The 12767-nt window shown below is 44.7% G+C and overlaps 4 protein-coding genes across 4 annotated transcripts; 2 read left to right on the forward strand and 2 right to left on the reverse strand.

The window, feature by feature from the left end:
- Positions 1–605: 605 nt before the first annotated feature.
- On the reverse strand, positions 606–1220 carry PPTG_21426 (hypothetical protein; the record flags this gene model as incomplete). Its single annotated transcript, XM_008897436.1, has 2 exons — positions 606–938; positions 1170–1220. The coding sequence occupies 2 exons, from the start codon at positions 1218–1220 to the stop codon at positions 846–848; spliced, it is 144 nt and encodes a 47-aa protein (XP_008895684.1). The 3' UTR covers positions 606–845.
- Positions 1221–2523: 1303 nt separating this feature from the next.
- Positions 2524–4714, forward strand: PPTG_04554 (hypothetical protein; the record flags this gene model as incomplete). The annotated part of the gene is made up of 1 exon (XM_008896801.1): positions 2524–4714. One exon carries the CDS (start codon positions 2524–2526, stop codon positions 4597–4599), a length of 2076 nt encoding a protein of 691 aa, XP_008895049.1. The 3' UTR covers positions 4600–4714.
- Positions 4715–8501: 3787 nt separating this feature from the next.
- PPTG_04555 (hypothetical protein) lies at positions 8502–9232 on the reverse strand (the record flags this gene model as incomplete). Its single annotated transcript, XM_008896802.1, has 3 exons — positions 8502–8629; positions 8682–9056; positions 9094–9232. The coding sequence occupies 3 exons, from the start codon at positions 9230–9232 to the stop codon at positions 8502–8504; spliced, it is 642 nt and encodes a 213-aa protein (XP_008895050.1).
- Positions 9233–9622: 390 nt separating this feature from the next.
- On the forward strand, positions 9623–10405 carry PPTG_04556 (hypothetical protein; the record flags this gene model as incomplete). The annotated part of the gene is made up of 1 exon (XM_008896803.1): positions 9623–10405. One exon carries the CDS (start codon positions 9623–9625, stop codon positions 10403–10405), a length of 783 nt encoding a protein of 260 aa, XP_008895051.1.
- Positions 10406–12767: the final 2362 nt, after the last annotated feature.

Genomic DNA, 12767 nt, shown 5'->3' on the forward strand with positions numbered 1-12767 from the left:
ATAATCTAATCAATGCCGAGTGAGAGGGAAATGAAGGCGTTTGGTGGTTTGCTGGTCACCACTACGGCTGTATCTCCGCCGATTGAATCTAACACTCTGGTCAGCGGTGTAGGGAGAGCATTCACTTACTGTTAATGAACATTAAATACGAGCTGACAGCCTTTCTATGGATCTAATTCCGCGTGAACTGACGCCAAAACAAGGAAAGGTACAATAAATAGTATTTATTTATTAAATACTGGTTTCAAATCATGGCATCAAATCAATAGCATGGCTAATTACAAACCACTGATTTGTATTGTGAATTCCGTCCAAATTTGCCGACTTGGGTCTGTTTGAGGAGCGGGTGGACAATCGCCCACATACAAACCCAAGTCATTTGTGGAGCCCACCAAGTCTTTTCTTGCCACCTTATTTCGTACTTAAACGGGTCAGTATACGGAATTCGCGATTTGGGGAAGATTCATTCAAAGAACTGTCCTGTCCAATTTTGAGTACCCACTAGGGATGGGGACGTAAACTGCTTTAACGTAAATTTTTGCTTGTTCCCGTTCCCGTCAAAAAGTTCCCGTTGGCGTTTTTCCTTACGTACATTCCCGTACAAATGACATTAAGTTGAGGAGGTTTATTTATTTATTTTCAAAAGTGCCGACCCAATCGCCATAGTTGGCGACACCAACAGCAACAACTACAGCGGGCGCAGCTCCACGCGTAACTGAACGGGTTGGCCTCGAGTTTGCGCATGCACTGCCGTCTCACAGCGTCTCGCAACCGTCAATCTGTCCACAGCAAGCAGCTACATTCGGTGGAAGCAAGAAGAAGCCTGCCAAAGATGGAGTGTGGGCCTATGCCGTGCGGACATCGTCAAGTTCACTGCCAACTTCGAGATCGAGCTGGTCCAGCAGCGTCTGGGAGCAGTACATGACCTCCACGTAGAACTACAGGTGGAGAGCACCAAGTTCTACATTGCTATTTGGATTCAATCACGACAGGAGGGTCTCTCTTGCGTCTAAGTGACCATGGCTAATCATCCGCGTCGCTGAACGTGGGTCTAAAAGTTACTGCAGATCAACCATGGCGTCCACGGGGCATTATGAAAAAAAACTTAAATGGAGATATCACCAAGCAGCCCATGGCTTGGTTGTGTTTTTGGACTCTAAAAGACTCACATGAATACTGAACTCGATCGCTGCGAGCACTTCCAGTGTGAATCGCCCCATGATGTGATGCACATGGACTACGGCGACTTCCTCTGCTGCCTTGGCCAATACTTGTTGGAAGCTAATGCACTTTTCTGGAAATCCTGGCCAATGGACATGATGTGCTACGTTCAACTCGTTAAAGCACAGACCCCTCCCCTCAATAACCACGATACAATGCCCACAGTTTGAGCCCGCACTCACTCCACGGACGTAGCACACACTTCACATTGCAAAGTCCACACTCGCTGCCCACACTACCAATCTGTAAAGACCTCACCCACGACACTGCACTCCAGAATCGCTTCTCCACAACTCAATAGGACCCTGAACACCATGATTCACACTTAGTACTCGTCCACCTTCGCCCCGTAGCACTCGTACCTCGCGATTTCAGATCTTGTCAAAGTCTCAGTACTGTCAACTGAAACCTCTATTTCAGAATTAGTTTGTTTATTCTCTATAGTGGGTTTGAGATTGACGTTAAGTTACGTAAAATGTACGACAAAATTCTGGCCCAAATTTTGTGTACGGGAACTTTACGTACGTTAACGTCCCCATCTCTAGTACCGATATTTCTGTGGAACTCATCCGTAGGTTCTGTGGATTTGCTTATTCTGTCTGTGCTATTCTCTCAATAATTACGTGGGCATTGAAGGAGTCAACAAATAAGAGAGCGTGTTCGATGCACTGGTACATGTGATGAAAAAAATACGTAAGGTTTAGGGGACAATCAGTCCCCTTTATCAGATATAACAAGGTTACAAAATTGCGTAGCACACGTAGCTTAAAATTTTTGGAGTCTACAAGAATTCAGTAACAACTACAGCAAACCACTACCCCCGACAATCGCTTCGGCTTAATCCCTATTGAATTATTGAGCAAAGGTTTCACCTAATTAATGCTGATTGTATTAGGCTAAACGCAAGTACAGTCGGATTCGTTTTCTACTTTGTAGACGTGGTATAGTGGTACGTCCACATCTGGAATCTTTTATTAGTACTAAATCAGTTACCTATTTCATGAATTAATAAATCATTTTCAGCATCTTTAAGAAATAAGTGAAAACGTGCTGGTTGGAGAGCGATATCATATTTACTCCATTCATTAGATAAAGTACTAAATATCCGAGGATATTAATTTTTACTGGTTCGATTCAGACAGCGTGGGAATGTTATTTTTACCCACATGTTTTGCCTATCCATCTTGTCACATTAAATGGCAGCTCACGCGAACTCACGGTGAGGTTCTCCCACAAGCACCGTTTTCCATGGCCAGATTAATGGTGAGCCCCTCACTTCGCAATTGAACATCCCCAGTTACGATGGCTATCGATTCCAAGCGCAAGTTGTCTCATGTCCATGTACTGTTGGCTACTCTAGCGCTACTGATCTGCGCCAGTGAGGCATTGAGTGTTATTAATGCCAACAAGCTAATCCGCTCCAGTGTTCCGTCCCGTCGGCGTCATACGTTCGGTAGGCGCTTGAGGGCGACGGTAGATGATACCGACACCAATTACGACTTCGAAGATAGAGGCTTCACCGGTATCACGAAGATAAAAGACTTCACTCAAGCTGGAACGAAGAAACTGCAGAAGCTCGCTGAGTCTGCCAAGACGAAGTTGACCTCCAAGCCCACTGTTGACCAAAGCTTCAAGCAGTTCAAAGTTCATAAAGTCAAGTCGAATGTGTTCGAAAGCAAACAGTTTCAAGCCTGGGCCAAGTCTGTAGCGAAAGCTACCAAGAACAATCAGGACGCAGCTGACACTGCGATGCTCGCGACGCTGGCGACCCACTATGGCGATGAAACCCTTGCAAGTATAATAGATGCTGCAAAGCTGGTGACGAGTACAAAATCGATGGCCACTAGGCTGGAGAATATGCAGATAAAGCAATGGATGGATGATGGGGACGCACAACTGAATAAATGGGCGGCTGATGGGAAAACTGGCGACGTCGTGTACAAGTTTTTAAGGATTGACACGGAAGGCAGTAATTTGCTTAAAAGTCCCAAGCTGAAAACGTGGATGAATTACATGACAAAGCTGCACAAGGATCCATATGACGTTCTACTTTACAAGCTAAAACCGCACTATGATGACGCAGGACTAGCGAAAATGCTTGTTTTGTCCAAGAAAGATTCAGCAGCGAAAACGGTCGCTGAGAAGTTGGAGACGTTGCAATTTGAAAAGTGGAAGAACAATGAAAAAAGTGTGGCCGACGTTTTCAAGTTTCTGAAATTAAATGAAGACAGCACGACACTTCTGAAAAACCCAGTGTTAAACACTTGGGTCGCTTATGTGGAAAAGTTGAACAAGAACCCCTACGAATTGCTGTTTTCGGCGATCAAGAGTAAGGGCTTCGACGATGTTGAGTTGGCGAAGCTGATCACTGCAGCGAAGCAAGACATGCATACTGGGGCAATTGTTGGAAAACTGGAGCAAGTACAATTCCAGAAATGGGCGAGAGATGGGAAAACCAGTGGAGATCTCTTTAAGTATCTAGGGCTCTACAAAGCAGGGGACAAGTTGCTTGAGAGTCCATTGTTGAACAATTGGCTCTCCTACATGCAAATGCTGAGGAAGGATCCCTATGCGCAGTTAGTCTTTACAATCAAGAAGTCAGGCTTCGACGAGATAGACTTGGCAAAGATTATTAATACGGCGAAGCAAGACCCCAAAACCAGTGCTCTTGCTGGACAAGTGGAGAAACTACAGCTCGATAAATGGTCGGCCGATATGAAAAGCAGCGAAGATATCTTTAAATTTCTTCGACTTGACAAAGAAGGAGACAAGGTGTTTGAGAGCCCAGTATGGGGCACTTGGGCCGCTTACCTCAACAAGCGGGAAATTGACCCAGATGCAGATTTGGTGATGTTCAATATTCTGAGAAACAAATTTGGTGACGAGGGACTAGCAAATATGGTTACGAAAGCGAAACAGGTTGAGAGTACCAGAGAGGTCGCCGAAAAGTTGCAGCTGGAACTTTGGCGTGCGAATGCACATAGCTCAGATTACATTTTCAATCTTCTCAAATTGAACGAGAAGGGCAACAAGATTCTAGAGAGTCCGGGGCCATTAAGCACGTGGGTGGCTTATGTGCGAAGGGTGAACAGCTTCAATAGCAACCGAGGAAAATTCCAACCTATCCTACTGTTGGAGAAGCGTTTCGGAGAGAAGGAGCTAGCACAAATGTTTGTCAACTCGAAATCTCGACACTATGCAAGCAAGCCCGGCATTATCGAGAATTTGCAAGAGTGGCAATTCAAAAAGTGGATGGTTCAAAAGAAAAAACCCGGTGACGTCAATAAGATGTTCCCATCGGAAGACCTGACCAGCTTGCAAATTAAATATGAGTTCAAGAACTTCTACAAGGAGAATGTCGACACACTGATGATTTAGACAGAGTCCAGTTCCAGTTTTGATTGACTAGCTAGCTTTAGAGCTTCTTAAATTCAGTACCAGCCAGCACTTAAAATGTTTTGGTCGTGCTTCGGCGAGACCAATAGCTTTTTTGCATGAACAAGGTCGTTGTTGCCCAGAAAAGCCAAACAAACTGGTCCATGGCATCACAGTAGAAGGTGGAACTAAATGACCGCCAAATGCGTTACAGGTTGAGACTGGGTTAAGTATTGTGGTAAGCAGTAGAAGCAACTGAACAGGATCCATAGAATACCACAGCCTTTATCTCCTATTAAACCAGGACATCGTTTGCTTGCCAAACCAGGCGATGCGTATTGCGCTGTATTAACTTACTTCGCATGTTAACAGAAGGATACATAGCAAACGTAACTTGAATGGCATCATTTCGTACATGTACAAGTTTCGGCAAAAAACAATGAAAATACGCGACTCCATTTTACTACATTATGTACGTATACTTGTTGCAGCTTTCTTTTCATTTTATGAAGCAGGGTATTACGAGTATTCTTCGAGAATCCTATTTGAAGACTATGACGGCTAAGGAGTATGTGATAGTATTGTGAAGAAAAAAAGAAGAATGCTGCTGGAACTGCTTTTGTAGTCAAAGGAAGAGTATCTGAATGAGATCTGAAGAAGAATCTTTGGCAGTTTCAGTCTCTGACGATGGGGAAACCTACGCTGTGGATATTTCGAGGCGGTAGTTGATGTTATTTAAAAATTGTTTCTCAGTCGATGCAACTTATTTGATGTAGTCGATGTCTCTGCTGAAAAGTTCTAACAATGCCTCAAATAATCGATCAAATACAATATTGGATGGCATAAAAAACTTGGCTATATAGAAGTTTGTCTCTCAATAGGCCCAATACTTCGATTTCATCAAAGCTATCCTGTCTACACCGCAAGCTGACGTTGGCCGCAATGCTGTGGTAACTTCGGGCGGAATTAGCATTACGCCAATTTCGATTCGAGAATGTTACTGCCACACTCTGAATCATGATCGCAACGAAAAAAAAAGATATTTGCATGCACAGTGTAAGGCGCAGACGGCCTAGTGCTCACCGTGTCTCTGCCTCTGTAAACAGCTACATTTTAATCATGCGGCGACGGTAGAGACTACATCTACGCTTACGGCAAGCACGGTAACGACTCCGTTGGGCTTCATTGTTTGTATTTAAGGTGTAATAGGCTGAGAAAAAGCTCTCGACGTGACGGACGAGACTATAATCATGAGCGACAACAATTGCAGGCACTGCTGGTAAGATGTTCAAGCACAGTATGGTCCTCGGTTTTACGCAATGTGGATCGAACGTAACACGTGCTTAGTAAGCGTTTCTAAAAAGCGATGACAACCATAACCTAGAGGATACCGATACGTAGTCCAGGCCCAGCAGGATATAGAACGCTTGTAAATTCAAAGTAACAACAGCACCAAAACGTCACATGAATAGTATTTTTCAATGAATGGAACTTGGCTGTCACGTAGTTAACTAACTAAGGACGCCCGATGAGCCATCCCAATCCGACCACCCCTCCTGGTCTCGCAAGACCTGAAGATCTTCACATTCAGATGTGGCCCACATCAAGTGCTCGAGGCCCCCGGCGCCTTGGGCACCTCATCATACAGATAATAACTAACTAGTAGATGTAACATGTATTTCATTATTATAGTTTTGTACTATTGAAAATGCTCTGCTGCAAGATGATAGCAAAATTACTACTCACTTGTAGAGAGTTCAATCTGCTGAAGCCTGATATTCCAGTTCTCACTTCACCTCGCTGAAGACTAAAATGATCGCTTTGTTGATTTCGCTTGTGCATCCTTGAGATGATGCGGACTGCTATCACTACTAGCGGACTTGAATTTCGAGAGATTGTCTTCATTCGCGTCCTCAGCAGCGTTGACTTCGACGCAGCGTATGATGGTGGCGATCGCCACTAAAACAAAAGGAAGGCTGATTCGCATAGGTAAGTTTTCTTTACTACTCTGTCTCCGAAATGAGGAGGCAGCAGTTGCTTCAAGTAGTCGCTGTAGTACATGGTCGTACATGTAGGATGATTGACGATGAAGATAGTCTAGACGTGATTAGCCCCCTTAAATGAGACGGGATTATGTTCGTATTCTGTCATCTTGATTGATGCAGGCCGTTCCGACAACGTTAGCGTATGCCAATGTTATGAGATTGCAGCAACGTTCGCTTATCCCAGGATTATGTTCACTTTGTAGCAGGCCTCGGACAATACAGTATTATATTGTACAGCCTTGATTATGTAGTACATAATCAATTGGATCTGATCTGAATATGTTCCGAATACATACTGTTGACAGCGACCAGACTCATGTAAACTCCTCTAAACTTCAAATACCCGTTTAAGTAAAGTCAACCTTCTGAGTATCAAACGATCTCATTGGAGAAAAATCGCGGATTTCATCTGTTTCCGACACTTGATTTCTACAGGCGACAGTGTTGTGATCTGTGGGTCGCTTTAATTGTGGGAAATAAAGCTGATTCCCGATAACATCCCTAAGTAAACTTAAGTGGCGGATATTAACAGTTATTTTGTTTATAGGTTAAACTCGTTTCTTTTTTATAGTGCGTTCTTCTTCCAGGAACATTCGTGATGTGAAAAGAGTCACACGAATACTACATGTAGCTGCATTGCTAGCATTTTGAGTGCATTCTGTTTGTTAGTGATTGCATATTTAGATTTTGTTCAACGTGTATCTAGCAAGATGATACAATTATCATCCGTCAAGAGATTTGAAGCAGTGCGTTTAATGGAACGAGAAGCACTTCTAAAGAGACCATATAGGATTCATAACAACCTGAGGAGTAGACTAAACTCCATTCCATCTAAAGAGAAAGCTTCAACAGTACAAATGGGAGGATAATCGCATTAAACGAGTTCTCTACATTATACATGCAAACAGCCACTTAGTAAGAAGCAAGACCCAAAATATAATTAGGTATAATTGCGTACACACCTTTCAGCCAGGACTCTACGTACGTACTGCACTTTAGGCTATATAAAGCTACCTAAATGACTCCTCCGATCTTCAAACTCGTACTATTGATTGATGATTCAATATCAATTGTTTTATAGGGTATTACTAATTTTCTCTTCGGTTTGCGGCAATGAAATATGTGTAATTGTCGTTGCTAAGTATTTTTTACACGTCATTCAGTGGGATACAAACTCGTAGATGGTTCGTTTCTTGCTACGATAATACTCAAAAGACACCGCAGTAGTCGAGCGTGAGAACGGGGTGGTCATCGGTTCATTTCTTGAACAAGGCATTAAACAGCTTGAGGAAGGCATTAAACAGCTTGAGTAAGTGAAGCTTTAATTCGGAGTAATTATTTCGATCCAAATATATCAGTTTCATTTAATGCAAAGTTTCCAGCATGTTCTTGAAATCAAAGCAGCGGGTCTTCCCGCAATTAATGCTATTATGGGAAATAGGAAAAGCCATTTGAGACTGCGTCAAACAAAAAGTTACTAATCAACCATTAATTAAAAAGCGTCTAAGGCACACCTTTCAAAAGCCCTGTATCTCTGCCGTCCGTAGAGCCCTCAAACGAAGAAATCCATTCAGCCGTTTCGGATAAATCGGCTGACCAAAAAATTATCTCCGTCAAGGACGTCGAAGTGGTTTTTTTATTGGTGAATTAGATCCAGAATCGCCCAAGGAATCCGGTGGTGGCCTCGGTTTACGCTAATTCGTACTCTAAAAGGTCAGTTTTGCCAGTTTTGTGTTGCCACTCCAGTGTACCCAAGTGTAGTTTTAATTTATTTTTTTTTGAAAAATCGGAAATCTATACACTGATGGACGTAGGTATCAATTCGATTTATCGGGTAAATTGCATACTCTGCCGAAGCACTTACTTCTTTGGGGCCTTCCTCTTCTTTGCAGGCGCTTCCTCGGCGCTTGGCCCGACGTCTTCGTGCCCACGACGGTCCTGATTCGCTTTGCTGCCACTACCATGGCCGCACGGTGGTCTCGGCGTGCCTGCTTGGCTGCTTTGGCATCCAGGTGATCTTGCGCACTCGGTTTTGCGTACAGTGGATCGTCTCGGAACTCCTCGGGGACGTATGGCCTGGTGTTATGGTACATCGTTTGGCTTTCTCCACATTGGGCGGTGGTGGGACCAGCACCTCCACGTGGTCGCTCATCATCTTCACCACCTTCTCCTTCGTCGTGAGGATACCGTCAATCTTACGCCGGAGATTCATCTCGACGGGCTCATCGCTAGGTTCCTTCCTACACGACACTACTCCAATCGACACTTCGTCCATGGAGAAGATCTGATATTGCTGAATGCCTTCTAGGCGTTTGTACAGCTCCGTCAGCACGCCCTTGTACGTCTTAAACTGCGAGCTACCACATGGAATGTGAACCCTCACAGAATTCGCCGCGGCTTCCTTAACAGCGTTCACTACGTGAGCCACAATATAGCAATCTTCTTTCGCAACGTGCTTGCGAATATGACTCTTCTTCCGGTTCCCTGGGGGCGACCGGGGCAGCAACAGGAGCGCCAGTGTCGGCACGGTGGGGAGCAGCTTCACTGCCGCCAGCAGCAGCTCCCGACGCGTACGCTGTTAGATCCTCCATGGTCGTCTGCTTTGTAGGTGATACACCTCGATCCAAATTTTTGAAAAGTAAAAAAGGCTCTTACTCAGCAATTCGTTTATGTACGAAAAACCGTTGGTCAACTTCAGAGCCGTTTATCTCGAAAACGCTAAAATGTTGATTAGTAACATTTTGTTTGCCGCAGTCTCATTTCAACCCTATGATGGGCGATAATCACCATCCGAAAATTACGTACTTGTCAAGTACGTAGTACCTCATAACACTGTGACGACATAAAAAACAACCGTGACGTTAACAAAGATTACAAGCTAACACCTAGGCCACTCATTCATTCTCGAACTCGCCAAACGCCCCACAACCAAGACCCAAGACGTCAAACTACACTCGCCATTTTCCAATCTAGCAAGTGCCATGCGCAGCTTCCTACTTCTCCTCGTCCTCGCTCTCGTGGCAATTACATGCAGCAATGCTTTCATGTCAAGTCGTCCCAAGCTTAAGGTGTCAAAGCCGGAGCTGGATCAAGCTGTTCAGTGGAACATCGAAGACAAACGCTTTCTTCGAGCTACGGATGCAGCTGATGAAGAACGCGGACTAGCGGACACTAAAACGAAATTGAAGGCATGGCTGGAAAAGTTTATTTCATTGTTCAAGAAGTCGAAATCAGCGAAGGCGACGACGACGACGACGACAACGAACTTAGAGGAGGTGGCTGAGAAGGTGGCGATAAGGTATCAGTCGGAGATGTACAAAAGTGAAGTGATGTTGGCAGAAGATCTGATCAAGAAGGGCGTCATGAATGACGATCTGTACAAGAACAAGATCAGCCCAGAAGCGTACTTTGACGCGATGAAGCTGGACCCGAAGCTCAGATTCGTTTCCGATTCGGCTGTTGCGAGGGCGAACAACCCCAACTTGGAGAAGTTTTTCACGTACTCTCTCTTCTGGACCAAGAAAAATGAGGTCACAAAGGCTGAAGGTCTGATCAAGAAGGGCGTCATGAACGATGTTCTGTACCAGAACAAGATCAGCCCGGAGACGTACTTCGACGCGCTAAAGCTGGACCCGAAGCTAAGATTTGTTTCGGACTCGACGGCGAGGGCGAACAACCCCAACTTGGAAAAGTTTTTATCGTACACTAGCTTCTACAACAAAAGCCAGGCCGGCAAGAGAGAAGTCGCAAAAGCGGAAGATTAGTCCAGAAGCGTATTTTGAGGCGCTGAAGCTGGACCCGAAGCTCAAACTCATCGCGGATTCGGCAGTTGTGAGGAAGAACAACCCAGACCTGGAAAAGTTTTACACGTATGCTACCAAGTACTACAATAGTCTGGCTGGCAAATAAAGCTAGAACTGGCACCTTCTGATACTACATTAAGGACCAGGTCGAAGTAAAAGAGATAATTGAAAGCGATACCACCGTGTTGCATATGAGCCACTGCAATTGCTCCAGAGTACGATACAGTATTGCACCCCGTTTTCGTGCCCTCGGACCTTTGATAAACTTCTGAATATAATGCTCCTTTTGCCAAAACTCCTCGGGTTTTATGCTGAAACCTGATGCGTTTGCAAATCTTAACGGATTTTTACGAATAGTGACCAGTCTTCTATTTATTAGTGGCCCCATGAATTCGATCATTTTTGACGAGGGGTCCTCTGTTCGTAGAGGGCCTCTATATCCTACTCCACTACGCCAACCTCATCAAGCGCAACATCGATATCGTCGAAACTGAATGGGTCCTCACACTCGAGCTCCGTAGTTAGCTCGTTTCCTGCCTCATCACGGCTCCAAGACTGCTCGAACTTCCACCCGTAGACGTCGTGATTTCATACAAATCAGCGCGTGGAATCGACATCAAACCGGCAGACTCAATCGAGTTCAGCACAACAGACTAAGGCGTGTCGCGCCGCGCTTCGTGCATGCAACTACGCACAGTAGTTACTACAGGAGGCGGGTGAGGATTGACATTGCGAGTGTACTCCACAACGCTCGGTCGCTTCCAAGCGTTGGTCAGGACCGACACGCTGTTCTTGAATGGTGCTGGTTGAGCGCTAGCGTTGCGGTCTTGTAATCGTAGAGGGTTTCAAATTCTAGAACAGCATCGAATATTTGACGGAGGTCTTTTATTTGTAAGAGGTCTTTTATTCTCGTAAAAAATCCGTCAAATGGCGAAAACGGGTGCAAAGGGCCGACGCAAAAAATTTAACCAATGATAGCATCTCGTTTCAAATACCAATCTTGTATTGGTAAATAAGCACTAAATACGAAACCTTTCAATCTGTATCTGTGGATTACACGTATTTATAAATTAAAGCGATAATGCCTGATCGGACAAACTCTCAGAGAGTGTATCGCTTTACTGTTAATTTATCGATTTTTTCTTCGCCCTGGTCCTAACTATAATATCGTTGAGAGCGTAAATCCGTTATTCTTGAGTGACAAAGTGAAGAAGACGTTATGAATACGTTTGCGGTCTGTGGGAAGACTTCATCCTGCAAAACATTGTGAGTTGCAAAAGGGCCTATTCAGAGGTCATGACTTCCAGCGGTTTTTGCGGATCCGTTTTGGAATTTAGTGGATTGATCACCTTGCATTTTGATTTCCTAAACATGTTTGGCGGACTAGTGTCGGGTGCTTTCAGAAACACACATTTATCATGAAGATATTCAGTGTTAACTTCACCCGTCGCCCCATACGTAACCTTCGCCTCCCCTGTGCGTCACATACAGCGTATGTCTGCCTATTTGCTTTGCCCTTGGAGTATGGCCAAGGTTATCGTTTCCTGTCATGGTTATTACCACAACCAAGGCTTGAAGACCGAACCTCTAGATGCCGTTCCACAAGAACGTGGCCAGCAGCTCAGCCCGATCACCGCGCCAGTGCTCATATGGGACCCAAACTTGATTCTTCTTAGTTCAACTAGAGACGCAAGGCTAGCTTTACTTCATTTTCAATCTCATTCTCAATTTTTCCTGACAGCAACAACTTCGAGTCTCAACACGACGGAAAACGTGACACCTACCAGAACGACAGATTCACATCGAATACGCTAGGTATGACACTATTGAAGTGTCGCCGTTCTTTGTTTATTAATTCCCTCCGCGACTCCAGGTGAAGCTACCCTTGTAGCGTGACGCAGCTTGTGGCGACGCCATTGTTATTTGCTGCAACCGGACAGCTACAAAATCGATTTTTGTTGAGGGGACTGCAGTGTGAAGTGGGCGAGAATCTAATTTAGATTCAAGTGTGATTGACTTTTAAGCGTCCCTTGATTCGAATAAATGAATTTGCTTTATTCTGTATTGAGGTCTGTCGTCAGAGCAGCGTATAATGCACACCATTTGCATATAATATATGAACCAATTGGCGGTGACCCGGGTCACCAACTATTATGAGAACAAAATCTGAAATATTTATTTAATTTTAGCACCAGGTATTTCTGTAACGGCTCGCGTTTGGACTGCAATCCTTCCACTGTTGGCTGAAACGAGCGACCCTCCTACGATAGAACGACGAACTGGCGGTACAGGTGGCTCGAGCCAGACTGCACCACGGAAGAAA

The sequence above is a fragment of the Phytophthora parasitica genome (assembly GCF_000247585.1).
Source record: "Phytophthora parasitica INRA-310 unplaced genomic scaffold supercont2.5, whole genome shotgun sequence".
Taxonomy (NCBI): Eukaryota; Oomycota; class Peronosporomycetes; order Peronosporales; family Peronosporaceae; genus Phytophthora; species Phytophthora nicotianae.